Source organism: Dromaius novaehollandiae, chromosome 2 (genome assembly GCF_036370855.1).
Source record: "Dromaius novaehollandiae isolate bDroNov1 chromosome 2, bDroNov1.hap1, whole genome shotgun sequence".
Lineage (NCBI taxonomy): Eukaryota > Metazoa > Chordata > Aves > Casuariiformes > Dromaiidae > Dromaius > Dromaius novaehollandiae.
In genome coordinates this window covers 829,419-856,507 of record NC_088099.1, presented here as the reverse complement: position 1 = coordinate 856,507, position 27,089 = coordinate 829,419, and the positions used below count along the sequence as shown (strand labels likewise).

General features: G+C 64.3%; 1 protein-coding gene across 1 annotated transcript; it reads right to left on the bottom strand.

The window, feature by feature from the left end:
• Window positions 1–4,131: 4,131 nt before the first annotated feature.
• LOC112993709 (zinc finger protein 585A-like) lies at window positions 4,132–26,904 on the bottom strand. The gene is made up of 7 exons (XM_064508055.1): window positions 26,760–26,904; window positions 21,206–21,374; window positions 18,734–18,842; window positions 17,856–17,969; window positions 14,849–17,589; window positions 8,440–9,275; window positions 4,132–7,244 (listed from the first exon to the last, which is right to left on the bottom strand). Exons 2-7 carry the CDS (start codon window positions 21,227–21,229, stop codon window positions 7,238–7,240), a joined length of 3,831 nt encoding a protein of 1,276 aa, XP_064364125.1. The 5' UTR covers window positions 21,230–21,374; window positions 26,760–26,904; the 3' UTR covers window positions 4,132–7,237.
• Between the last annotated feature and the right edge of the window lie 185 nt (window positions 26,905–27,089).

Sequence of the window (27,089 nt, the reverse complement as noted above, 5' to 3'; positions counted from 1 at the left end):
GCTGTTTTAGGTCGGGTGCAGAGATCAGGGTGCAGCCACCGCTCCCCTCCCTTCCCCGGTGCTGGCTTGGATAGTCCTGGCACAGAAAGCACGGTTATGCCAATGTTTATTTGTCTTTTAAATCCAGGGGCCACATTTCCTGGGGTTGCTCTAGGCTGGTTTCCTGCTCAGCCCTTACGTGGGATTGTCCGAAACGCGGCAGCTCTCACACGGCTGAGGTTTCACGGGCAGGAGTTTGCCTCGCGCGCGTGCGGAGAGCCTGAAAATTCCCGGGCTGTGCGTGTTGCCCTTTGCGTCCGAGAGGCACGTTCGTTAACCGAGCTAAGTGACTATCCAAGTGACAGTCTGGAAGAAAAGGAGACACTGGAAGTCAGGCAGGTTGGTGCCCCGGGCCGTGGGGTGGAGGTGCCAGCAGAGCTGACGCCCCGCTGCTCCGTGCTCCGCGCGCTCCTCCGAAGCGGCAGCTCCCACCTCCGGGAACGGAGCGGCGGTGCATCTGCCTCGCCTGGAGCGGGAGGAAAAGCTCTTGATGCGTGTTGGCAGCAGCCTGGGACAGAGCTGGCTTCCTCCATCCCACCCCTCTTGCATTGCATGAGTGTCGCGAGAGACCCCGAAGGCTTCCCTCCTCCGAAGCCTGCTGGTTGACGGACCACCACGAGACCCCTCAACTGTGGGTCTACTGAGAGAAAGATGTCAACGAAAAGGCTTGGGAACAAGCGTCCCTCCATGCCTGCCAGCCTCAACCCTTCCGTGGTTCTGTGGTCCGAGCCACCACCACGATGCGGCTGGTCGGCAACAGCCAAATCTCCAGCCGGTGGGATCATCTGCCCGAGGCTGCCTTGGGACTGCAGGACTTCAGACGCCAAGCCCAGGCCCTGAGGGCTGCGTGGTGGAGCCGGAGGAATCCCCTGCGCCGGGGGACTTGGAGGGGAAGTGCGGAGAGAGGAGGGGGCTGAGGGCCAGCGCTGGGAAGCGCCTTCCCCGTGCAGAGGCTGGGTCTGTGCAAGGGGTCGGAGCAGGGGCAGGGCTGCAGCCAGCACTGACGGGCATCACACGCTGGATGAGGGCAGCGGTGAAGGAAAACCCGGAGTGTTTTTGTTTCCAAAGCCAGGCATAAGCTCCCCCCTTTTTACCGCATATCGATCCCCGCTTTGGCAGGAGGGAAGCGGGGTCGGAGAGCTGCTCTCCCACTTTCCTGCGGCTGAGCTGGGCTCAGGGCTGGGCTGGAAAAGAGCCCTCCAGGCCCATGCACCAGCCCAGCTCGCAGCCTCTTGGCCGGGGGGGTGGGTGGGGGTGTGTCACTGTGCTGGATGCAGAGGCCAAAGGGGTCCTCGCCTGCTCTCAGCCCTCCTAGCAGGGAGAACGGGGCTGTAGCTCGGCAGTGCTGAGGACACCGCTTGCCTCGGCGCTGTCCCGAGACCCTCACCATCCTTGTGCTGCTCAGCAGGGTTGCACCCCATCCCTCCATATCTCAGCAGCTCCAAGTGCTTCGTCTTCCTGGGATCTCCTGTGCCTCCGGCCCGCTCCAGCAGTCGCTCCAAGCAAGCTGTTTTATGAGCAAATTACCCAGTGGCAGAGGAGAAAACTGAAATCCCGGAGAGGTCCCCATTCGCTGTACGTGGAAGCGGCGAATGCAGCGCTAAGGGCCTTCAGAGCACGGCGGACAGTCTGCAGACTGCGGGACTCTCTGCTGACGCTTTGTGGCCGCTTTGGTGGGTGGCAGGAGCGCTCATGCCCGTAGATCACCGGCTGGAATTTCCTTCTCCTTCCACCCCGCAGCGTCCATCCCGCCCCCGTGCCCCGTCCCCGGCGTGGGGTGGCAGCGGCCGGTCAGAGGCCGGGCTAGCGGACCTGTCGTTTCGATGCAACGGGTTATGTGAGGGTGGGCACAAATCAAAGGGGAACTGTCCTAAAACGGGAGAGAAGGGCAGCAGGAGCAGGGCCTGGCCGGTGGGTCGGCAGTGGCAAAGCAGAGCTCTGCGCTGCCCGTCCCGCCGTGAGCCCCCGCTTCAGCAGCTCAGGGATTTGCATATTGAACAACTGCAAAGCCGAAACTGAGTCTAGACGGAGGGAGACGGCCGGAGAAAAACCACCTAAATATACCAGAGATGTGAAAATGAAAACGCAGCGAGTGCAGAGAGCGTTGAACGGGCAAAGGCTGCCGCTCTCGTGGCTCTTCCCCTGGTCTGGCCAGGGAAAGGTCACGGGGAGGGAAACGTCACGGGGAGGGCAGAGGAGAAGGGGGCCTGGAGCAGGGACGAGGAAGGGGCCAGGCGCAGACCCCGCTGGCTGTGCCCAGCTCCCCTCCACGTGCCCAAAGAGAGGAGCTGGGAGCAGAAACTGCCTCCCTGGACATGTGTCAGCGTCTCGCGCTCTCTGGCAGAAGGGTCACAGGGACCCCAAAACCGCGCTGTGAGCACGTCCTCTGCTCTGCGGAGTGCTTCCCACCCGCTGTCCCGCAGCAGCAGCCCCGGGGGTTCCTTGTGCACGTTTCAAGGGAGCAGCAAGACACCTCTCCTCCTCCAGACCCATTCACTTAACGTGTCTAAACATGTCCGGGTTTAATGCAGTGAGGCAGCAGGCGGTGGAAGGTTGATCTTCACGAAGGGATCTCTGCGGCGTGAGCTTTTCGTTAGATTTGCACCTCCTGGCTGGTGACAGGTCCTGGGGGCTGGGGGACGCAGAGGCTTTGGGGCTGAAGGGGTCTCCTACGACCCAGAGACGGGGGCTTCCCAAGGGCCTGGTAGGTGCCCGTGGCACGGCTGGGAACCTGCCGCGTAGTGCCGTGCTGGCTCCCGAGCTGGCAAAGCCCCGGGACAGGAGACCAGGGATGCTTGCCCAGGTGGTCACGGCATGGCTGCAGAAGAGGAGCAGATCCCGGCCGGGGGAGCACCACCTGGGATCCCTCCTCTGCCACCTTTCCAGCTCTGCTTTCCTCACCCAGCAGCCACCCAGTTGGTCCTCCTTGTGCTCCCCATCTTCTCCTTCACCTTTGGGGAGCTGCAGCTGCCCCCAAGCCAACCGCTGCCGGGACCGAATGAACCCAGCCCTGGTGCCTCTGTGGTGGGATCACTACGTACCACGGAGAAGCTGCTGAGGCAGGACGTCGCCGTTATGCCTGTCCCTCCGAGCAGCCGGCTGTCCAGACGCTTTGCAACCCCCGTGCAGAGGCGGCTGCCTGCTGTGGTGTCTGTGGAAGGTCACCGGGACACATTGCCCTGGAAATCGCAGCAAACAGCAGGCATCCAGGCAGCTCCGAGCGTGAGAACGGTTGCACGGGTGCAACGCCAGCCGAGCTACGTGCTGCCCAGCATCACCGCGTGCTCGGCGCCGCGGGGACCGTCGACGCGGCTGGGCAGCGCTCGGGGCCGGCCAGACCTGCGGGGGCTGCAGCACAGCCCTCCGCTGATCCCCCCCCATGGAGGAGCCGGCTGAGCCCCACGGCAGGTTGGCAAGGGGTGTCTGCGCGGGGCACGTGCTGGCGAGGGGCAATTGGGACACGTTTCGTGACGATCCCGCTGGGCAAACTCAGAGCCTTCAGCGTCCGGGAAAGGAAGCAAAACAAGCGGGCGACGGAGAGGGAGCAAACCCCGCTGTGCACAGCGCCAGGGCCGCACGCCCGCCAGCGGCAAGTGCCCACGGGCCAGCGGTCGCAGGGAAAGCGCCGGGGCCGGCACCTCCCACCGGGCAGGAGGGAAGGAGCCTTGCACCCCCGAATTGTCCGGGCTCACGTTTCCTACCCGCGCAGCCGTGCAGTGCTGACGGAGCAAGACCACGGGCCCCGCCGCTCGCTGCGGGCACCGGCCGGCGCAGCGCAGGCTACGGGGGTAAAGCAGACCTGTCCTCGGCAAGCAGAGGCTTGGATGCACCCAAACAAGCTCTGCGCTAGCTGACGTGCCGGTGGCAGCCCAGTCTGGCAGCTGAGCTCAGCCCACGCTGCAAAACTGGTCCAAGCAGCCCTGGCTGGTCCGCTGGTTCCCTCTGTCCGCTGGCTCCCACTGTCCGCTGGCTCCCACTGCTGCATCCCAAGCGATTCAAGCGTGTTTCTGCAGAAAGTACCAGTCCAGAAGGAAAACCTGCACAAAGCCTCACGATAATCCAGAAGATCCCAGTGAGACTGGAGACACTGCATTTTCCAAGCTTAATTAATTTAATTAATACATGTCAGAAGGACCTGCATTTCCACACACACAGTGGTCAAAGGAACAACCGGAAAGACAGGACAGAACACAGGTTTATTTTGTGCAGGTATTTGCACAGGGCTTCACTTTTCGTCAAATGGTAACAAGACTTTGGAGAAAGCTCTCGGCCTCATTCGCTCCAGCGTTTCCGACCCTGCTGCCCGGGAAGGCGACGCATTTTTGTCCCCGCGAAGACCCCGCGCCCGCCCTGCCCTTCCAGCACGTCCGCGGAGCAGCTCAGCCCCGGCGGCCCCGACCCAGCACGCCCACACGCCTTTTGGGGCAGAACCCGAAACTTTGGGGCCGGGAGAGGGGTCTGCTGCCCCGGGCGAGGAGGAACCCAGGGCCGAGGCCCCTCCTGCTCTGGATCTAGCCGGGCTTTCAGCTCGACAGACAAAGCCGAATGAAAGTTTGGGGAAAATCCCTGGGTTTGGAAAATGCATTTCCTCTGCTCCAGTCTCTTCTTATCTACAGCGGGCTGTCCCGCGCCAGGCAACGGTAATGCTCTCCGTGCTGCTGCAAGGTGCCGGCCTTTGGGAAGCCTTGGCTCGAGGATGCCCGGAGCCAGAGGGACCAGAGCTGCAGGCAGCCCCGTCCCGTCTCCCGGCGCCGGCGGTGCCGGGGAGGAGTGCAGGAGCTGGGAAAGAGCCCGGCGACGCTCCCCTTCCTGGAGGCTTCACGTCTCCAAGCACCGAGCCCGCGGCCCCGCTCCCGCAGTCCCATCCTGCGCATCCCGCGGGCTCTGACCTGGGATGGATCCTCTCGGGATGCATCCAGCAGCTTTTGCATGGAGCAGGGAAGGTGGTGCCGGGATGGTGAGCTGGACCCCGTCCCCCCGAGCAGCGGAGCAGGAGAGAAGCCGACACAGTGGAAACCCGCTGCTTCCCGGGGCCGGGGCGTCGTGGGCAGGACGGCACCGGAGCATCCCCGGGGAGGCTGGTCCCTGCGGATGCTCGCGGCCCCGCGCGACGGCGGGCAGCGGCCACAGCGGCTGCCCACGGGGGAGCTGCCCGGGCGCCCTGCGGGACCGAGCGAGCCGAGTCCTCAAAACGAGCGGGGCCGCGGGAATGAAATTCAGAGCGAGAAAGGTCCAGAGCCAGCACAGAGGAGAGAGTCGTTCAGTGACTTGCTCAACAGACAAAGCCGATTTGCAGGGACGTCTTCCTCTGCCGAGCTCTAGCGTTGCAGCTGCAGCCCTGTCGAAACCGCTCTCCCACGCTCCAGGAGAGCCCTGATGCCCTGCGTGCCTCGGACCTGCTCAGCAGCATCCTCCGCCTCTGCACGGCCTCCTCCGTCCCTCTGCTTGTCCCCGCGCCGGGAGGGTCCCTGCACGGCCCCCGGCCGACGGTCCAGACCGAGCGTCCTCCGCGGGAGCCCGGGCCAGCCTGCCCCGTTGCTCCTCTCCGCTCACGGGAAGGGCGCAGCGAAACAGCACGTGCGTCCCGGGGGGGACATGCACCGACCGCCCCCGCCACGGGGTTGGAGGGCTGCATTTATATCCGTCCCAGAGCCTGCTGCCGGGCCGAGGCGTTGCACGCTGCAGGATCCGGGCTGCTGCATTGCCCCAAGCTCCGACCGGCTTGGAGGACCCAGGCGCAGGGACTCTGTTCTGCAGAGTGCTGAGCACGTACTAAACGTCACACACATGCGAACGGGTGTCAGCGTAGGAGCCGGGCGCGCTCCGTGCTGCTGCCCCGCGTTCCCCGCTCGGGGCTCTGCAAGCGGGAGTCCTGCTCCAGCTCCCTCGGGAGTCAGCAGGGACCGGGATGTCTCCGTCACTGGGAGCTGGGCCCCGCAGGCAGCCGCTCTTCAGACTCCTCAGCTGGGGAAAATTCATCCCAGCGGTGCCTCTCTGAGAGGAAGGCTCTTCCCCACTCTTCCTCCCCGTGTACGGCACCGTCCTGCGCGCTGGGAGCCCAGCGCCGAGCACGGCTAGCGACAAGCCCCGGGGCCAGCGCGGCAGAAAGGAAAACCAACCAGTCCGGCTTCATTCCCCAAGCGAGCAGGGTGAAATGCGAAGGGCTGATTAACAGCACAAAGCGACGACAGAGGAAGCTGCTTTTCCACCGCAAGCGACACAGGCGGGAGCAGCCCAGGCGGCCGGGCTCCGAGCTTTACGCTGGCGATACGCGATGCCCGAAACCCTCCTCCTCCTCCGTCTCTCTGGGGGAAACCCATCCGCATCCCCTCACCGATGCACACAGCAAATCCTGCCTCCTTTCAGAGCATTAATGACCCTCCCCAGGTTTCAGGCACAGAACCGAAATGGGCAGCAGAGGGGACCGGGCGAGAGCAGCATGCGGTGCCAGGCCCGCGTGGAGGGACGGCGCGGGAAGCCACGGGCCCGCGGCGGTGGCCTGGGATGGATGCGACTTCCCTGGGCTGCGAAGGGTGAGGGACCGAGGCGGGATGTCGGCATCCAGGCACTGTGCCGCGGGGCAGGTCCGGGACGCTGCCGTGCTCCTCTTGTCCGGCGCCCGCGGCTTCTCCTGCGACCGGGACCGCCGAGGAGGCCGGTCGTCCCGTCTCCGCTGCAGCTAATCCCCCCCGGCCGGGGCGCGGGGGGCTCAGCGGTGCCGGCACCGGTCCCCGGAGCAGAGCCTTCCCCACCCGCAGGTGCTCGCAGTCGGTCCCCGCTGCCCCGGCCCCGCGGCCGCCCCCGGGGCTGCTCACCTCCAGCGCGTCCTGCGTCCAGCTTTCCGCCACGGGCACCAAAACTTACCTCTGCCCGGAGCCCGGCAGAGCCTGCCCCTCCGCAGGGGACGTGCCGCCGCCCGGCCTCGCCGCGGTCCCTCCTCCGGGCCGGAGCTGCTGCTGCCTCGGAAGCAGTCTCTACGCTCAGGCTTTGGGTTTTATTTGACTTTTATTTTGCGCGGTTTCTGTGCTGCTTCGGGCTCGCTGCACACGTAGGATGAGACAGACGCTGCTTCCTCTGCTTCGCGGCCCTCTCCCAGCTTACGGCAGGCGCCGTGGGGCAGCGGGGCTCTTTCCTCGCAAAACGCACCGATGTTCCTCGCGGCTCACAGGATCCAGCTTCCCTCTCGCCTTCCTGGTCGTCATTCCCTGGGCGAACAAGCACCGGCAGAGATTAACCCGTGCGCGGGCGCAGCACGGACGGGGCAGCGCGGAGGACAGCGGGGCTTTGCAGGCTGCACTGGGGCGGCAGCCGCCCAGGCAGGGAGCGAGCAGGCAGGGCGAACCCTCCTCCTCCTCCTCCTCCTCCTCCTCCGCTGCCTCCAAAGCCAGCTCTGCGCCCAGAGGAACAGGGCGTCTGGGCACATCCTTCCCCGAGAGCGTCACGACCTGGGCACAAACCCCAGCGGGCCACGGCTGCCCGAACCGGGATGGGGACGAGGGGGCGACGGCCAGAGAGCCCAGGAGATCCCGATGAGCCTGCTCAGAGCAGAGGGACAACCCCAGGACTGCACCAGAGCCACCCCGGGGCCACCGCCAGCCACGCTGCAGGGCGCTGAGCCCAGGGGACTTTCACCAGCAGCTCCCAGTTGCGCCAGTCTGCAATGCTCCAGCGCCAAGACACGGGGAAGAAATTCCCCCTTACGGAATAACTCGGTGTCCAGGGGCAGCGCATTGTTCACGACCCCCCCTGAAGCCCCCCGGGGCAACGGGCATCCCACAGAGCCAAGAATCAGGCCATAAAGGCCTAATCCAAGTGGCTGCTGGGCGCTGGAGGTGCTCGGTCCCGTGCAGGAGCAGCCTCGTGACGGTCAGCAGAGAACCTCCAGCAGAAAAAGGATCCACGGGAACTGGGTGAGTGAGGAACGTGGCAGCAGGCCAGGGGGAATTTCCCAGACAGAGCCGGGACCGGTTTCGCCCCGTCACGTTGGGCACGTCTGCGCGCACGGCAGGGCTGAGCTGTGCACCCGGAAGAGACGCGCCCGAGGCCTCCCGCACCGCTCGGATGGGGCCGTCACGTGCCTCCGAATCCCGGACGGATGACTAAAGACCCCAAATTCCCCCGAGACTCAATTTCCAACGGCAGGAGACCGGAGCAAGCGGGGGAGCCCGGGGGGACGCTATGGCCTGGAGGGGCGGGACGGGCTGCAGGGAGCACAGCCCTGGGGAAAGCACCCGGGGGGGTCCTGAAGGCAGGGCAGGAGGCTGGTCTGGGCAAACTGGGCTTGCAACCGGTGGGGTCAGACCCCCAGCAGGTCCCTGGCTCAGGCGGCTGACGGGCCACGGGGCAGGGTCCGGCCAGAGGGACCCGCTCGGGCAGGGCGGCGGGGCGTGCAGGGCTCACGTGAGGGCCTTCTCCGCCACGTGGGTCCTCTGGTGCGTGGTGAGGTTGACCTTCTGCGCGAAGCTCTTGCCGCACTGGGCGCAGGCGAAGGGGGTCTCGCCGGTGTGCGTGCGCTGGTGGATCTTCAGGGAGCCCTTCTGGCTGAAGGTCTTGCCGCAGCGGGGGCAGGCGAAGGGCCGCTCTCCCGTGTGGGTCCGCTGGTGCGTGGCCAGGCTGCTCCGGCAGCTGAAGCCCTTGCCGCACTGGGCGCAGGCGAAGGGGCCGCCCGCCGCCCCGGGGCCGCGGCTCTCCTCATGCGCCTCCGGCCGCGGCGAGCGGCTGCAGGCGGCAGTGGCGGCGGTGGCGGTGGCGGCGGTGCGTGGCCGGTCCTCGGCGTGCGTGCGCTGGTGGTTGAGGAGGAAGCGCTGCTCGCGGAAGCGCTTCCCGCACTGCGCGCAGGAGAAGGGCTTCTCGCCGCTGTGGATGCGCTGGTGGGTGAGCAGGTTCTGCTTGAGGCTGAAGCTCTTCTGGCAGACGCCGCACTGGTAGGGCCGCTCCCCGGTGTGGATGCGCTGGTGGATGATGAGGTTGTGCTTGAGGCTGAAGCCCTTGCCGCACTCGGCGCAGATGAAGGCGCGCTCCCCGGCGTGGTGCTTCTGGTGCCGGGTGAGGCTGGGCTGCTGGCCGAAGCATTCCCCGCACAGGATGCACTTGAACTCCTTCTCCGCCTCCTCCTCCGCCTGGCTGTGGATCACCAGCACCTTCTCCTCCCCGAAGCTCTCCTCGCCGCCGGGGAAGGCGAAGGGGTTCTCGCCCGTGGGCGAGGCCAGGTCAGTCATGGGCGCCCGCTGGCCGCCTCACGGCACCCGCATGCCTGGGGGGCAGAGAGAGCCGCCGTGAGCCCCCCGCGCCCCGCGAGCCCCCCGCGCCCCGGCGCCCGCCCCGCCGCCCGGGAACCGGTCGGACCGGCACGCGTCAGGGCCGGCCTGGGAATGCCGCGCCGCCCGCCAGCCCCCTTCGTCGGAGCGGCCCCGGGGTCCGCACCGGTGGGACCACTCGAGGGGCCGCCGGACAACGCGGGGCAGGACCACGCTGCCGGCGGGGAACCAAAACGAGGAAGGTCTCGACCGCAGAGGAAACGCGGACACGTGCCGGGCCGTGAGTCAAGCCCGGGGAGCCCTCGTGGCCCGGCCGGCGAGGAGCGAGCCCCCCGGCAGCCCCTCTGCAGCGGTGGGGCTGCCGCCGAGCCGCACCTCCCCTTCCCACGGGGACCCCCCCCCCGCCGGGCTGAGACCGCTCCCCGCCATCACACCAGTGCCCCGCGCAGCCCCCCGGGGCCCTTTCGCAATTGGGGGCCGGCGGTGGGGCAGGGCCCGGGGGGGGGGGCGGCCGCCCCCGGACCCCCCCCCCCGCCGCCGCCGCCTCCCCCGCGGGGCAGCTCCCGGCGCGGAGCCGGGATGCGCCGCATTGCGCCGAGCCGCCGCGGCTGCAGCAGCGCCGGGCCGCGGAGCCGCAGAGCCGGGCCGCGCCGCGGAACCGGGCCGCGGAACCGGGCCGCGGCGCCGCAGAACCGGGCCGCGGAGCCGAACCGGGCCGCGGGGCCGCCCCTACCTGCGGCGGCGGCGGGGGAGCGCGGCCGCCCGGCGCGGCGCATCCCCGGCGCGGCTCCCGCATGTGACCGCGGCGCTTCCTGCTGCCGGGAGGGGCCTGGCCGCCCCCGGCGCCGCGCTGCCCTTGGGCCCCCGCCCGCAGCCGCGTCCCCCCCCCCGCCCCCGCCCCGGTCCCGGGGATGCGGCGCTCCCGGCCCGGCCCCCGGCGCTCGCCCCCCGCTCACCCGGCCCTGCGCTCGCTCGCCCGCCCGGCGCCGCCGCCCGCAGCCCTCCTCGCCCGCCTGCTCCCGGCCCGGCTCTTTGTAGCCCGCCTGGCTCCTACTGCCCGGCTGACGCACAGCCACAAGCCTCTCGGTCCTTCCCTCTCGCCGGCGCCCCGGCTCCTGCCCGAGCCTGTTCCTCCGGCCCCCGCGGCGGCTCCGGCCAAAGGACGCCGCGTCCCCCCGGCTGCGCCGCGGTCCTGGCTCGTCCCCGCTCCGGCAGAGCCCGCGGGGGCCCGTGCGGCATCGCCCCGGCTCTCCCCCGGGCCTGCGCCCGACCCCGCCGGCTGCGGCCGAGCAGCACCGTCACCCTGCGAGGGGACAAGCTGTGAACCCCCAGCAAGGCCCGCTCCCCACCCAGGGGGTGCAGGAGACCCCCCCCGTCAGCATCTCCGCATCAGCATCTCCCCACGGAGCCCCAAACCGGAGCGACCGGCCTGGCTGCCCGTGCCGGGACCGCGACCCCGGGGAGCGAGACTTTCCCGGTGCCAAGCAGCACCCGGGGCCCAGAGCCGCACAAAACAAAGGGGTTTTGCACGTCGCAGCTGGGGAGCCGAAAACAAAGGGTTTTGCAGGCGCTGCTGCAGGCTGCTGGGAGCTGTAGTCCTCCCGGGGCGTCCGCTGGGCCGGGCCGGGCCGGGCACGGCGGCGGGTCGGTGTGCGGGGGGCTGCGGGGGCCCCGGCACAGCCGGTGTTTGCTTCCGGACAAATGCAACCAAAGCCCCCCGGTCCCACGCCGTGACCCCCCCTGCCCCACGCTGCAGCCCCCGGACTCGCACCGGGACGGGCCCCGGCGGTGGGGACGGGGCACCGGGGATGGGGCACCCGGTGGGACGCGCGGGGCCGTCCCGGCAGTGGGAATCGCGCTGCCGCAGCGCGAGCGAGCCCGGAGCCGCGAGCTGCTGACTCATCCCGGCCGCGCGGCAGCAGCAGCGTCTGCCAGGCCTGCGCCGGTGCCGCTGCGGGGCTGCTGCTCCCGTGCAGCGCGTGGGTCCCGGGCGGCAGCGGGGCACCGGCGGCTCCGAGCAGCCCCGGAGCATCATCACGGAGCAGCAAGCGGCACGGCAGGCTGGGCGGTGGGTGCTGAAGGCACGTGGGGGACACACGTCTCCGTGCGCAGCGTCTCCATCAAAGGAAAGAGGGAGACCAGCAAAATGCAAAAAAAATGCAAAAAAACCCTCATCCCGCTCCGCCGCCTCCCCCCGCCCCGGTTCTCCAGGTGCTGCTGGATGAGGCAGCGGGAGGCTGCGGCCGGGCAGCCCTCGAGCAAGAGTCACTGGCCGGTCTGGGGAGCACGGGGACCTATTTGGGTGCCTGAGCACGACACAAAGCCGGGCTGAGCAGACGGGATGGGTGCAGATGCAGCAAATCGCTCTCCCAGCAGAGGAGGAAAGGCCTGCGGGACCTGGAGATCGTTTGCAGAGGGTCGCCGTGTCCCCGCTGAGGCCACTTGCTGCCCCACGCGGGCTGCGCACGGTGCCCTTGACGCGGTGGTGTCCACTCCCAGCTGCCTCCGGACGGTGCCGCGAGCACCTCCAGCCCGTGATGAACCTCGTCCCTGGGCGAACCGGTGCGGCCTCGGAGAGGTCGAGGTGCTGCACCAGCTGCCGGGGCACATCCGCACGGGCCCGGTGCGGCGGGAGCCTCCCCTCGCCGGTCCCCAGCGACACGTGGGACGTCTGGCGGGGCCGGCTGCCGTCCCCGTGCTCTGCACCGGGGGGGCTGTGTGGGGGCCCCCCGCACGGCGCGACCCGCTGCCCGCGCAGAGCCGAGGCCGGCTCGGCCCCGAGGGGCTCGCTTCGCCCAGCGCCCTCCCGGCCCCGGCACGTGCCGCCGGGCCTCCGCCGTTTCTGCACGCTCGCTGCCTTTCCCAGCCTGCCGGTGTCCCCGGCCGCATCCTGCCCCCGGCACCGGCAGAAGGGAACAAAGAGCTCTTTTTCCAGACCAGCCATTTTATCGCCACCCCTTTCCTCCCCCAGCATCTGCCTCCTCTGCACCCAGCTCTGTTTGCATCCCCCGGCCTCCCGCCTCTGTGAGTCCCAGTTACCCACCAGTTCTGCTGACAGTCCTGCACATTTTTCCTTTTACTATCAGAGGTTTTTGCTAAGATGCAAAAAGCCAGGACTGCTTCTGCAAGCAGCTTTGCAGCAGCACAACTATAAATTAAACTGCAACGGAACAAGACGAGCAGAGCGCACAGGGGGTGGACGACCCGCGCAGCGGCTGCTGGAGGGGCCAGGAGCCGGGAGCTTCGGGCTGGGCGCAGGGAGCGATGCTGGTGCGGCCTGGGGGGAGGCTGCGGGCAACCTCCGGCGGGCACCCAAGAAACCTGCGCCTGGACCACGACCACAAAGCTGCTGGCACAGAAACGTGGCTCGGGCCTGGCTTTAGCCTGTCCCAAGGCTGGGACTGGAAGGCCGGGCTCGCTCCCCGCTGTGCAGACCCGCCAACGCTTCCCAGAAAAGAGGAGCCAGGAACCTGCTGTGAGAAAGCTTTTATTTTAAATAACCTCAAAAAAATAGAATTGCGAGGACCTGAAATGTTGCCGGAGTGTAACGCTGGGCGGAGGGGAGGCGGGCGGCGCGCGGCAGCCCGGCGGCGGCGGGGAGGGCGGGAAGCGGGCGCGGGGCACCAGCCCCCCAGCCCTCGCGTTGGGGAGCGGGGCGGCCGCAGCACCCCTCCCTGCAGCTGCGGCAGAGCTAGAGGACGCACCCCGAAAACACGCAGCTGCGGCCACGTGCGCCGGGCGCCCCGGAGCCCTCGCGAGAGAGCAGCGCGGTGCCGAGCTGGGCGCCGTCAGCAGCACCCCTGTGTATTTTCAGATGAGGGCCTCTGCCAAACACTTGCAGCCACGAGGCTTTTGCATTTTGCTTTTTGCGGCAAAGCAAAATATGGTTCTTACCACCATAGCTAGGGCTGAGAGCTGCGCAGCTCATGACATGCTAGAGGGAGGAGCAATAGAAAGATGGTTTCTCTCAGATGCAGCAGGCAAGATTCGTTTCCTCTTTTATGTAAAACACGCTTCAAAGCAAAAACAGCTTCTAGGCAAAAGAGTTCTCCTTTCCGCAGCACGGCCCTCGCCGCCCCTTCCACTACCACCGCCTGCCCGGCAAAGCAGCTCCCTCCATTTCGCGTGCAGGGAGCGTCAGCTCTGCCGCTGCTGCGCGTGAACCAGAGATGCCAGGGAAGCCCCAGCCAACAACCGCCGTCTCACGTAACGCCCTACCTTCACACCAGCCATCTGCTGCTGCAGGGAGCCCCCGAGGCTGAGGGGCACTCGACACCGATGAGAACACAGGCAGACACCACCACAAGCTAGCGGAAAGGCTCTGGCAGACTACAGACACTACCTCTTCCCCCCGCATTTCTGGGTTAGCTATTTAGAAGTTAATAACTGAGTATCAGAAAGAGGTGCTAGTCAGAAAGATTATCCAAAGAGCAAGTACAGAAGCACAAGCTACGTTCCCCTTTCCCCACCCCCCAATGTTCACCCTGAATCATCTCCTCCAGGGAGGGAGGAAATGCTCATCGTGGTCCATTTTGGAATGAGAGCTGCGGCTAAGTCAGTAGTGACCACCTGCGACTAGACTTCTTTGAGCTGTTTTCCCCACCACCTGTCCGTGCCCAGCTCCTCTCCGCTCCACCCCCAGGGAAGCCACAGGCTGCATCTTGCTCTCTTGTCTGGGGGACATCAGCAGAGGTTCACCTCTGAGGCGAGAAGGGATCCAGCACCTTTCCCCGGCACTTCTCGCTTCCTTCAGCTCACTCATCACGTTCGGTGAAGCCGTTCTTCTGCCCGCAACTGGCAGCAGGTGTCAGCTCTCCACCCCGAAGCATCCCGTGGAAAGACATCCAGTCCAGAAGAGAAGGATGGAGGGTTCTGGCAGAAGCTCCTGACCCACGGGGCCCTTCCTTGCCCCACAGCTGTCACTGGGTCCGCACAGCACACAACTGTGCTTAGGCATCATCCAGCTGCACCTGCACCCAGGAACGTGCAGACACGCTTCTGCGTGGCCTGCTGCATGGTGGAAATTATTCTTAAGCCAATACCCAGATTCCCAAGCTCATCCCCCAACTCCTTACGGTCAGGGTCTTCACATGCAGCAGCCAGGAGAAGCAAACACCGCAGATCCACAGTCCTGTTCTCGCTTCCTGCTTCTCAGCTCCATCCCCTTTATAAATTTGGCAGGTTTGGAAGATGGAAAGCTCACACTGTGCCTCAGGGTCCATCACCTGCTTCACGACTGACACTTTCACTGCATCCAATACTCACCTGTCGGGTACTCTGCTCTGAAAAGCATGCCGCTCCTGGTCTGGTGAACCACCACAAGCCTGAGTCCTGCCACCACCATGTCCGGGGGGCACCACAAGTTCTGACCTGCAGCTTTCCCTGCACGAGGCCCGCACGGCCTCGGCACTGTCCTCGTTTGGTTAGCAAGCCGGCTTCCGCTCTGAGCCGCTGCCCTGTTCAGGGTTGGTGTCCTTAGTGCAAGAGCAGTGAGGTCTAGTCCCTTGCTCGGAGACAGGTTTATGGCAGTTTGTTCAGGTGTGCGCACGTTACAAGCAGCTTGGGCACGGAGAGGTCTTCTCTTCGGCGTGTGCTCTCTCAGGCACTCTCAGCACTCTCTTATCCTCAAAGCTTCTGCCGCAGCCACCGTACTTGCACCAGATCTCCGCTCTGCAGTCATGCTGCGGTTTCAGAAGCAGCTGCCGCTGGCTCATGCAGTCAGTGCAGCAGCACTGCGGCTGCAGGCTTGGCTTCTCGCTCAAGCTCTCCCCAGCCTCTGCGCATTTGCAGGGGCACTGCCCCGCGGGTCCCTCCTGCGGATGGTGAGCGCCGGACACGAGGTGATGGTCTTCCTGCATCAGCTGCAGAAGGATGTCTGCTGCCCCGGACGGGCTGTCTGGTCTGTTTGGGGGCTGCACTCCCGGCCGAAGCTCTTCCCGAGCCAGCGCTCCGTGAGCGGCTCCCCTGGAGCAGGGGGACAGGAGCACGTTGGGAGGTTCGGATCCCTTCCCCAGGGGAGCGCTTCCCTCGGGCTCCTCCTGATGTGCCGGGCAGGTCCCCTCGCAGCAAGAGGGCGGCACGGCCCCGGCGTGCGTCCGGCGGTGCCGCAGGAGATGGGCCTTCTGGCTGAAGCCCTTCCCGCACTCGGCACAGCGGAACGGCCTCTCCCCGGTGTGGGTCCTCTGGTGAACAGCGAGGTTCACTTTCTGCCGGAAGCGCTTCCCGCACTCGGCGCAGGCGTGCGGCCGCTCCCCAGCGTGGCCCTGGCGGTGAAGCTGCAGATCTCCGTGCTCCTCGAAGGTCTCCCCGCAGAGGGAGCAGGGATAGGGGCTCCCAGGGTGGGCTTGCAGGCTGGGCGCCTGCCCCGAGACCGGCTCGCCCGGGGAGCGCTCCGCTGCGTGCACTCGCTGGTGGACTCGCAGGGAGAGCTTGCTCTTGAAGCGCTTGGGGCACTCCAGACAAGTGAAGGGCTGCCTGCCCGTGTGGGTCTTCTGGTGGGCGATGAGGTTGGGCTTCTGGGCGAAGCGCTTGCCGCACTGGGTGCAGGCGAAGGGCCGCTCCCCGGTGTGCGTGCGGTAGTGCGTCACCAGGTTCCCCTTCTGGTTGAACCGCCTGCCGCACACGCCGCAGGTGAAGGGGCGCTCCCCGGTGTGGATGCGCTGGTGCGTCACCAGGTTGGTTTTCAGGCTGAATCTCTTCCCGCAGACGTCACACCGGTAGGGCCCTCTGCCCCGGTGGTTCTGCCGGTGCTTCACCAAGCGCTCGTACTGAGCGAAGCTCCTCCCGCACTCCGGGCACACCCAGGCTCTCCCTTCCACCTGCTTCTCCGGGGGGGCTTTGGGGGACAGCTCATCGCCGGAGCTTTTCTCATGGTCGGGGCACTGATAGGGCTTCTGCCCCACGTGACTCTTCTGATGGGCCACAAGGGACAACCACAAGCCGAAGCTGTTGCCGCACTGGTTACAGATGAAGGGCTTCTCGGCCCCAGGGGCGGGCGGAGCAGGGGGAGGCCCATCGCCGAGGCCAGGCGGCACTCCCAAGTGCCCCAGGAGATGCTGGCTGTGGCTGAAGCCGGTCGCACACCCGCCGGGAGTCTCCACCGCAGGACTGTGCTGCTGCCTCAGGAGAGTCACCTTCTGGCAAAAGCCTTCCCCACACTGCACGCAAGGGAAGGACTGCTCCCCCAGCGCGGCGTGCTGATGCGGCAGGAGCTGCTCCTTCGGGGGAAAGCTCTTCTCCGTACACGAGTACAGCTCTTGGCTTTCAGGGATCTTCTGAACAGGCAGCGGTGGCATAGGAGTGAAGGGGGTCTCTTGTTCCGGGCCTCCCGGCTGGAGCAGCGTGGGCGCAGCCCCATAGGGCAGGGCCGCAGCCGGACTCCGACCCGGGCACCTCCGCTGGCGCGGAGCATGGGTTTTCTGGTGTGCTTTCAGGGACACTTTGTCCTTGAAGCACTTCTGGCACTGTCCGCAGGGGTAGGGGCGGACGTCCGTGTGGGTGCTCTGGTGCGTCACCAGGTTGGTCTTCTGGGTGAACCGCTTGCCGCACTGGGTGCAGGCGAAGGGGCGCTCGCCCGTGTGCACGCGGTAGTGCGTCACCAGGTTGGTCTTCTGGTTGAAGCTCCTGCCGCAGAGGAAGCAGGTGAAGGGGCGCTCCCCGGTGTGGATTCGCCGGTGGGTGATGAGGTTGGGTTTCTGCCGGAAGCTCTTCCCGCACTCAGGGCACACAAAGGGGGTGTCCTCCTGGTAGCTCCTCTGCTGGGCTCGGAGCTTCGGCTTGGCGGACGTGCCGTCCTCCTGGTCGCCCCCGGCTAGCGCCTTCTCCCCGGCGGCGTGTATCCGCTGGTGGGCGAGGAGGTTGGCCTTCTGGCTGAAGCTCTTGCCGCACTGCGCGCAGGGGAAGGGGCGTTCCCCGGTGTGCACGCGCCGATGGGTCAGGAGGTTGGGCCTCTGGCTGAAGCTCTTCCCGCAGTCCCCACACCTGTAGGGCTTCTCCCCCGTGTGAATCCTCTCGTGCGTGATGAGGCTCTGCTTCTGGCGGAAGCCCTTCCCGCACTGGGCGCACCTGAAGGGGCCAGCCCCGAGCTGGGGCACCCAGCAGGCCACCCTGGCCGAGACCTGGCTGAGGCCGGCCGCGCCGTCCCTCTCCATGGCCGCCCGGTCGGCCGCGCGTGGCCCGCCGTGAAACCAGCGGCTGGAACTGCTTGCGGCTGCGGGATAGAGCTCCAGGGAGCCAGCAGTGCACCCAGGCTTCTCCTCCTGCTGCTCAACTTTATTTGTTCGACCGGGCTCAACTGGATTGCAAAAAGAGTCAAGACATTAATTTCCCAGTCTTTCGCTGCAGTCTGTAACACCCTAAGTAAGGAGGGAGATCACAACCCTTCCCAGAGCCCACTCCACCCTCGACTTGCCGAGAGCGGCACAGGCAGCCAGCAGTAACGATTAAAAATGGCAATTAACTGGCTGCAAACACCTTGTCTCTACACAAGATGAGCATCCTCTGTCAAGGCCAACATCCAGCCACTCCCAGAGCCTCTGCAAAGACGTGTGAGGCACCTACCTGCACAAGGGCTCACGAGGATCTTGCTCTCCTCCTGCATCTGCTGGCCTTCAGTGTATGGCTCCTCCGACTGTTTAATACCGAACAAGCCACCGGGCTTGAAAAATCTGTAGCCTGGTTGAAGGGATAAGAGCTGGTCACCATGAACTGTCACACTGCAAAACATGCATTTGGCATATACATCATTACACTGGAGATGCTGTGTTAATTCATAAATAAGCTAAAATTAACTAAGCCTCTGGGCATTGCTTTCATCTATTTTAAGCTTCTGCTGCCTGAAGTGTAATTAAAGATAAAAGGAAATACAAGCATCAGGCTCCCTCCTCCTGGCAATGCATGCTCGAGGGAAAGGTGAGAAAGAACACCATTCCTTGGAAAACAATTTTCATTCCAAGGCCTTTCACAAGCTCACCTAAGCATCCTTCCATCCCACATGGCACTCTTCATGACAGGATTTCAGAGTCTACCACAAAAATTTAATCAATTACAACTCGAACCCCCCAAATTTATGGAAAGTCTCGGTCGTTAACAGAGAAACACCGCTAGCAGGGCACCTGCAGCAGAGGCCGGCTGAATGACGCGCCTCAAGCTCCGGGCTGGGGGGTTTCCTCCCAGCTGTGCCCCACTCGCCCCATTTACAGACATTCTTCGCTTCACCCTCTACTTCCCCACGGCCCCTGTCCTCAGCCTCAGGGAAGAGGAGGAGACTGTTGCCAGAAATCGGTGTGAACTGGTGCTAACACAGGACTCATGGTACTCCAGACAATACAAAAATGTACCATAAAAACCGGTCCCAATGAGTAAAGTATCTGAGCTTATATCTATTTGCCTTGCACACTGACACCCCGTCTCTGTTGCTTGTTGTTCATGATAGTCACCTGTGCAGGGATCCGATGGGATTTCTACGCCAACAGAATCCACCTCGTGTCCAGCTCTTGGCACCTCGTTCAGTCTGGGATACGGGAGCAGGTTCAGGATGTGGGCAGGCTGGTCCGGGAGAAAGAAGACTCGTTTTAACAGGTGGTTGGTCACTGAGTTAATGAAGGTTGAACACGCTCAGTATCTCACCAGCTCAGACCTAGCTGCGTCACTAGTCAGGGGCACAGGCAGACAGCTACGGCCAGAGAGGAGACCTTAGACATCAGTGTCACTGGTGGGAACAACCTCCACAGCCCACTTTTTCATGCACCCAGCCAACAATCACGTCAGGTTAGCGGTGGTGATTCATCCGTGGAAACCCCTGCGAGTGGAGCAGGAGGCTCTAGGAGACACTGGCTAGCTGTGACCTTTTTTTCTTGGACAACACCAAGCCAGGGTAGATCCGAACTGGTGAAGCAGGAGTGACAGGCTCTAGCACATCTCCAGTCCCCCAGCCTCTCCTGTCCCTCCTCTGGGGGGTGCAACCGACTCTGTTCTGCAGAGCACGCAGTGACCCCGGCTAAGGCCAGGCTCTGTGTCGCAGTCTGGGCTATCAGCAACCCCTCTCTGAGCAGGCTGCTGGCTTCCACCCCCTGGCCCTTAACATCGAAAGGCAACAGCAATTTCTTCCACCATCCTGCCAAGCAACACCACCACCACACTGGGAAGACTCTGCCTGACATCCACACTGCTCTATGTCACCAGTTGCCTGTGGCAGCCAAAAAGCAGCCCTCTCCTGCGCTGGGAAAGGTGTAAATACACAGGTGAGATTCTGGCAGCACCTGCAGCATCCCTGGACACCACTGAAGGTCCTTGCTCACGCAGCTCCAGAGAGCAAGCACCGGTTAATTTAAGTGTCATCACCCTGGAAGCCCTGGAGTAGAAGCACTTTCTCACGCACACTGGAAGTGCCACCTCTGCTCTGGGGAACAGATTCCTGCAAACGGATTGGAAGGAGAAGGCAGTGGCCTTTCAAATCAGTACCTCTGACATTCACAGCCTGATATCAGTGAGACCTGCCCCACAGCAAGGTGTGCAGGCAAGGCCAGTCCAGGGGTGCCAAATCCCTTCAAACACCCCGACCCTCAGCAGGCCCTCTCGCCCCCGGAACCGTCGCTTCTGCTGCCTTGCACCCGGCTCAAGAGCTAATGAACTTCTTGCTCAGCAGCATCACCAGCAAGTCGTTCTCCTTCATCACACCCCAGCAAGGCTCCTGCCATGTCGCTAACTCCAGCTGCTCCTCTGGGGAGAAACAAAACCCGACACCCTTGCACACTGTCAGCATTTGCAACAAGCACTAGCTGCGGCCCAGCATCACCCACGTCAGATACGCAGCAGCACAGCCAGGAGAAAGGCCAGGCTTTTTCCCTTGCAGAGGGTTAGGAAAAGCTTGGGGGGGGGTTTGGTACTGAAGGACACAGAAGGGCCGGTTCTGCCCAGCCAGCCCCCCAGCACAGGAGCCAGGTAGTCGGTACAGCAAAGCTGCACATAACACTGGGCCTGAAGACACGACTGCTCCCAAGCCCCTGCACTCAGCATGTCAAATTTCTTCAGAAAGGGAGCTAGAGAAGGGACGTACGTGAGTCCAGACAGAGAACTTGCTGTCCAAACAGCTGGGCAGACAGGTGGGAAGTTACAGCAGGGGACTAGGAAGGTGTCACAAGGGTATGTGTGACATTTCCAACATTGCCACTGGCTTGCTCTGGCACAGGCAAGCTGCTATTCCTCTGTGCCTCGGTTTCCTCATCAACAGCAGCATCCCCAGACAGCAACTCTCACGTGGAGCCTGCTAAGGCCAGGAGCCACGTGCCCACCACCCTCGCTCTAAGGAGATCACTTGTTTCTCCAGTGGATCCCTTGCCCGGGTTACCTGCTGCGTATGATCAGTGAGCACAGTTTCCCAGTCCAGCCAGGATCAGTACCAAAAGGGGAAACCTCTGTAAGGAGCCCGAACTAGCTTTTCCTGGGAAGCTTGACGCCCTGTCCTCCCATCTTCCCTCCCCAGGATTCCTCTCTCCCTCCCTCGAAACTCCTCCTTAGCTTGGCAGGAGCACAAAGAAAACAGATGGCACAAGACACCGATGTTCTGATGATTATAACAACTTTAGGAAGTGCCAATTTAAAAGAAAAAAATCTTGCACAGGATTAGTGCAGCCCCCTTGGGTTACGATATTTCTAAACAACAAGAAAAGGAGAAAACCAGCAGAAGAGTTTCCATCCCCCCCCCGGAAAGCACCAAAAGGCCACCCACCACAAAAACGTCACAGCACAGAAGGGAATCAGAGGTTCCTCCCAGCCACCCCAGCAGCGCACTCCTCTGCCCTTTGACAGAGAAAAGCAGGGAGAAATCCGCAGCGAGAGCTCAACCCTCAACACTGCCTCTGTCCGGGGGCGTAGGCAAGAGCAAGCAGCTGGCAGCCCCCCCGCTGTACCTGGGGGGCTCCCCCCGCAGACATCTTTCCAGGCTGGTGGAGGAGGAGGACATCAACCCTCAGCAGAGCAGCGGGCGCTGGTTATCTCTGCCCTTCACCTTCCACCACAGCCGCACGTTCAGATCTTCCCAGCTTCCTTCCAAATGGCTGCTGCAGGTCCCTGCGGTGACTGAGAGGAGAGTTAGTAAGGGGGGGAAGCGGCGAGGCACGCGCAGCAGAGAGGCGAGCGGAGGAGAGCCGGGAGGCATCAGCTGCTTCAGGAGGGACCTCACTGCTGTTTGTATTCCTCCTCCTTCCAGTTATCTTGAGAGAAAAAAAACGAGCTAACCCCAGGGTCTGGCGTGAATTCAGAGCCTCTGTTTACAGTAGAGCTTCCCCAGGGCCGGCGCACAGAGCACTACTGGGATTTGTAGTCCGCGCCGGGGAGGCCTGTTGTTGCGTGTGGCAAGGAGCCTACGGCTGCACGGCGGGAGGGCGCGGGAAACTACAGCTCCCAGCAGCCGGGCATCCAGCGTGGAAACGGCCGCTCCCTCCGGAGGAGTGGGAACGCGAAGGCACAGCGCTGGCGCAGCTTGGCTGCATGGGTGCCGCACGGCAGCCCGACGGGGCGGGCGTGACCACAGCCGGGCCGGGCTCCGATCCGCCTCCCTCCCCAGGATTTATTTCACAAATTGGACGTCCTGCGCAGCGAGATACACCCAGCAGACAGGCAGCAATCAGTTCTGCTCAAGCTTGCAGGGTGCTTTTGGTTTTAATGAGTCCTCCTACCCTCACAGTACAGAGAAAAACAGACAGGAACACCTCATGTGCCTTTGCTTAAAAGGTGGCTATTTTGTTATCTCCTCTCCCAATGGCCTGAGCAGGATACAATATTCTGAGGGGAAAATGTATATAGTTACAACAACTGGAAGAAAAGCTCTCCTTCACTCACACGCAAGAATCCTACATCATCTTTTAAAAAGCCAGGGTTTGTGTCTGTTCCCACTTTGAGCCGGCCGGCATGGAAAGCCTGGTCCGAAAGCAACGGTGCTTTGCAGGGGATGATTAGACGGACACCACGGGATCGCTGCATTCTCATAACAGCCACAGAAAACATCACATTTGCAACACACTCTGACATCAAAGGCAGAAGACAGCAAAGACGGCTTGCGCGGCAGGCCCGTCCCCTCGGACGGCGTCGCGGGGGCTGCAAGTGTGCTGCCACCCCCACAGACGCTCACAAACGCGCTCTTAGGCCTTGTGCTCAGTGCGTTCTGCACTTCGTTATCTTCAGCTGCTGCAAGCGGCTCTTCCTCGAGGAGAAATACTCAAACACGGCTCATGCCTCAAGGACAATACTCACAAAGAAACCTGAGCTACTACGAAATTTTGTGCGAAAGCAGAGCGCAACGTGAGCTAAAAAATAAAGCCGGTTTTAAAGCAGTTTGAAACTGCTGTATGAGCTATCAGCTCTTCCTGGGTCCTCCATCATTCAGGGGCACTCTGGATCCTGTGACAGCAGCTAAAAGCTCTGGGAAGGAGTCCCGCCAGACCTGTTAGACCTGATGGTCGAGGCGGCTTTCCCTTCTGTCACGTGTCACTCACTCGGCTGTGCCAGGCTACGGCTTCTGCAGGGACCTCCCTCCACGGCCCAGGGCTGATGGGGGGGGGGCTTTCACCAACACCCGAGCTTATTTAGCAAAACTATTCCTGGATTTCCACTGCTGAGCAGCAGCAGCTCAGAAAACATGCCGTGGGAAAACCAGTGTAGATCTGAACTGTTCCTGGCACTTTACCGCGTTAAAGGGCTCCGGATGCTCCGATACAGACAAGCGTCAGGGATAATTTCACTGAGTAACAGCTACAGCAGCACAAAACTACCACAACGCAGACACACAACACGCAGCTCGCTGCTGCACAGTGTCGTTAACCGCATGACGACCCGCAAAGCTCTGACAGCCCAGGGATGGCCACGGGCAACTCAGGCTTGACAAGAGGCCTGCGACGGATTCTCCGTATTTTTCTCTTTGCCTATGTGTTTAACTGAACCTCGTGGTTCCCTGGAGGCTGTCGTATACCCAGCTTCAGGTAGTGGTCAAGGCCACGGAGTAACGGTGTGTGGGGGGGGTGATTTATCCAGGACTTCTCCAGGAACGCGGAGTCGCAGGCGGGTCCGGGCCCCAGCTCCGACCCGCGCGGCCTCGCGCCGGCGCACAGCCAGCCCTGCCCAGCCCCGCGCCGAGCCTGCAAGGAGCGCGAGGGCGGAAGCCAACGCAGGGGTCACGGGGGGAGGAACGGGGAAAAAAGCGGCTGCAGCAGAGCTGCATAATGAAAACACAGAAATCCCCCCGGCCCCTGCGTCTGTTTGCAAAGACAACAGAGCTCGGTCCAGGGCGCGGAGCGGCCTCCCGGCTGGCGGGCAGCCAGCAGCGGGTCCGGCTCAGAGGAAGAGGCAAACGCTACGGAGACAGGTGGGAAAAGGGCCGGGACTCTTCCCGCCGCCTGCGGTGCCGCTACGGGCGCGGGAGGCTGATGGGCCGCTGCACGCAGGTGCCGTGCACTCACCGCGCTTCACGGAGCGAGCGGAGGGTTTTAAAACAGCCGTTTACAGCTTTCGATCGGCTGAGACAGGACAACCGCGATGGCGGTGAAAAAGCCTAGCAAGGAGGAACCTGCTCCCAGGCTCAGCTGCAAAGCCGAGGCCTGCGCTCAGCAGATTGCAGGCACAACATCAATTTTGTGGAGAGCAAGTCTGCTGGCACAGCACTTTCCTGCACCGTGGAGGATGCTGGTCAGTTAGACAAACACACTCTATGTTTGGTTTTGTTTTCCACAAGCATTTGTGTCTCAGTCTTCACAACACTCATGACTCACAGCGCCTTCCTATAAGACACCAAACTTCCAACACTACAGAAAATCTCAAAGCTCTTTTTGCCTGTTCCTTGAATGTAAACGCAACATAACCGGAGCTCTGGGGAAAGAGCGAAGGTGAGGAAACGGCCCGGGGCTCTCGGGCCGCATGGGACCAGCGGCAGGGCGTGGGAGGACGCGGCAGCTGCAGCCATCGCCGGGCGGCCTCGAGCCACGCGGACCAGGAGCTTGGAAGCGTCACACCACGAGGCTGCTCTTACGGGTACCGGGATCTCCCTGCCCGGGCCGTCGGGGAAAGCACGTGCAGCAGCTCCGCAAGAACAGCAGATACTTAGGAGAAGACCCCCAGGAGCACGCGGGGTGCCCCGTTCCCAGCGGGAAAAGCCGGGCTGCCAGTCGCCTCCAGTGATTTACACTGCAAGGAAGCCACCGGCAGGACTGTGCCACAGCTGTCCCCAGCGAGCTGTTTTACCGAGCTAAGTGCACAACGGAGCTTGACATCCTTCCCGCAGGAGAGCCGTTCACACGCGTGTCACTGCCGCACGACAGATCCCCTGACACCTGCCCACAGGTGATGTGTGTCCAAATCCCCCCCAGGTTCCCGGTCACCACCCAGCGCTGTACCCTCCCCAGCAACCTTTCTGCCAATGCAGCTGCTAGCGACTCTTCATGGGGGCAGATGGCCCTAGAAAAGCCTCTTCTGCGTTTAAAACCCGAGCAGGACTTCCCAGGGAGCAGCAAAGATCAGCTCGCCTGGGCTTGGGTCAAAAAAAGATCTGTCTTCCTAACTTTGGAAGCAACAGCTAGTCCCAAAACAACAGCACACCGCCAGAGAAGAGATCAAGGTCATGGCAGAAGGAGCAAGAGAGAAAATCCAAGCAAGGCCACGGCACAGACCCCTCCTCACCCCTCCCACAGGCCAGGAACTAATCCCAGACTTGGCATTTTGTGTTTGCTGTGAAAAGCACCCAAGCCTGCACCCGAAGGTGGCACCTCGCCCGACACCCAGAGCAACAGCATGCTCCGCCAACAGCAACAGGAGCGACCGCTCCAGCCCCCCTCCTCCTCCTCCTCGGCCCCACAGCCCTCACCGCTGCTGCGGCCGGGGAGCCCACCTTCCCCCAAAGCCCCCCCCCCACGCCGCCCGCACGCTCCTCTTCAAAGAGCGTCTGTGCTCAGCACCGAACCCTGGACAGACACAGCCGCCCCCTCACCCGGCCCGCCGTAGCACCCAGGACCCCCAGCCTGACTCCCATCCCGTCCCCCTGCCACAGTCCCATCCCACTGCCCTGGCCCCCCTCACCCCATCCCATCCCACTGCCCCGGTCCCCTCACCCTGATCCCCATCCCATCCCACTTCCCCAGTGCCCTCGCTCTGACCCCCTTCCTGTCTCACCACCCTGGCCCCCCTCACCCTGATCCCCATCCCATCCCACTGCCCCGGCCCCCTCATCCCGATCCTTGTCCCATTCCCCTGCGCCAGCCCCCTCACTCCAATCCATCCCCCTGCCCCGACCCCCTCACCCCCATGCTCATCCCATCCCACTGCCCTGCTGCCCTCATCCTCATTCCCATCCCATTCCCCTACTCCAGCCCCCTTGCCCCAACCCATCCCACCATCCCGGCCCCCTTGTCCCCATCCGTGACCCATCCCACCATCCCGGCCTCTCATCCCCATCCTGACCTGTCCCACCATCCTGGCTCTCTCATCCCCATTCCAACCCTTCCCACCATCCCGGCCTCTCATCCCCATCCTGACCTGTCCCACCATCCTGGCTCTCTCATCCCCATTCCAACCCTTCCCACCATCCCGGCCCCTCATCCCCATCCTGACCTGTCCCACCATCCTGGCTCTCTCATCCCCATTCCAACCCTTCCCACCATCCCGGCCTCTCATCCCCATCCTGACCTGTCCCACCATCCTGGCTCTCTCATCCCCATTCCAACCCTTCCCACCATCTCGGCCCCCTCATCCCCATCCCGACCCATCCCACCGTCCCGGCGCCGCATTCCGACCCCGGCCCATCCCCCCCCCCGCCCCTGCCCACTCCAACCTCCCGCCCATCCCCCCCCCCGCCCCTGCCCACTCCAACCTCCCGCCCATCCCCCCCCCCGCCCCTGCCCACTCCAACCTCCCGCCCATCCCCCCCCGCCCCTGCCCACTCCAACCTCTCGCCCATCCCCCCCCCGCCCCTGCCCACTCCAACCTCCCGCCCATCCCCCCCCCGCCCCTGCCCACTCCAACCTCCCGCCCATCCCCCCCCGCCCCTGCCCACTCCAACCTCCCGCCCATCCCCCCCCGCCCCTGCCCACTCCAATCTCCCGCCCATCCCCCCCCCCCGCCCCTGCCCACTCCAACCTCTCGCCCATCCCCCCCCCCCCCGCCCCTGCCCACTCCAACCTCCCGCCCATCCCCCGGGCCCGGGCCCGGGCCCGGGCCCCGCCCGCCCCCCCGCCGCTCACTGCGACCTCCATCCCCGCCTCGCCTCGCCCCAGCCCGCGGCCCGTCTCACCGGCCCGGCCCCTCCCCCGGCCTCGGGGTGTCCCCCGCGCCCCGTCCCACCGCGCCGGGCCCCTCGCCGGCCCGGGCCCCCCCGCCAAGGCCGCCCCTCACCCCGCCCCGCGGCGCGGCGCGGGCCCCGGGCGCGTTGCCATGGCGACCCCCCGCGCTCGGCCCCGGAGCCGCCTCCCCGGGGAAACTCACGGGCCGCCGACGTCCCGCGACGTGATGACGTCGGCGGCGGCACCGCCGGCGCGCGCTGGCCCCGCGGCGGCAGGAGGAGGCGGCCCCGCCCCGCCGCGCCGCAAAGGACGCCGGGACGCGTAGTGTGCGGCGCGAGCCTCGCGAGACCGCCGCGCGGCGCCTGACGGGAAGTGCCGCCCGGCGGGCGGCGGACTTCCGGGGGGGAGGGAGGGGCCTCCAGAATGTCCCGCGGTGTGACCCGTAGAGAGGCCTGGCCCGGAACCATAGAGCAGACCGGAAATAGCGCTTGGCAACGTAGAGCCGCCAGCGCCGCCCCGCAGCCATCATAGA

What these genes read in the sequence shown, in the direction of transcription:
- LOC112993709 (XM_064508055.1), bottom strand. Translation starts at nt 21,229, where the DNA reads ATGTCTGCGGGGGGAGCCCCCCAG. An exon ending in CCCATCGGATCCCTGCACAG is followed by an intron (nt 17,970 to 18,733) that starts GTGACTATCATG and finishes CCCTTCAACCAG; the next exon opens with GCTACAGATTTTTCAAGCCC. An exon ending in CCTCGTGAGCCCTTGTGCAG is followed by an intron (nt 17,590 to 17,855) that starts GTAGGTGCCTCA and finishes TTTGCAATCCAG; the next exon opens with TTGAGCCCGGTCGAACAAAT.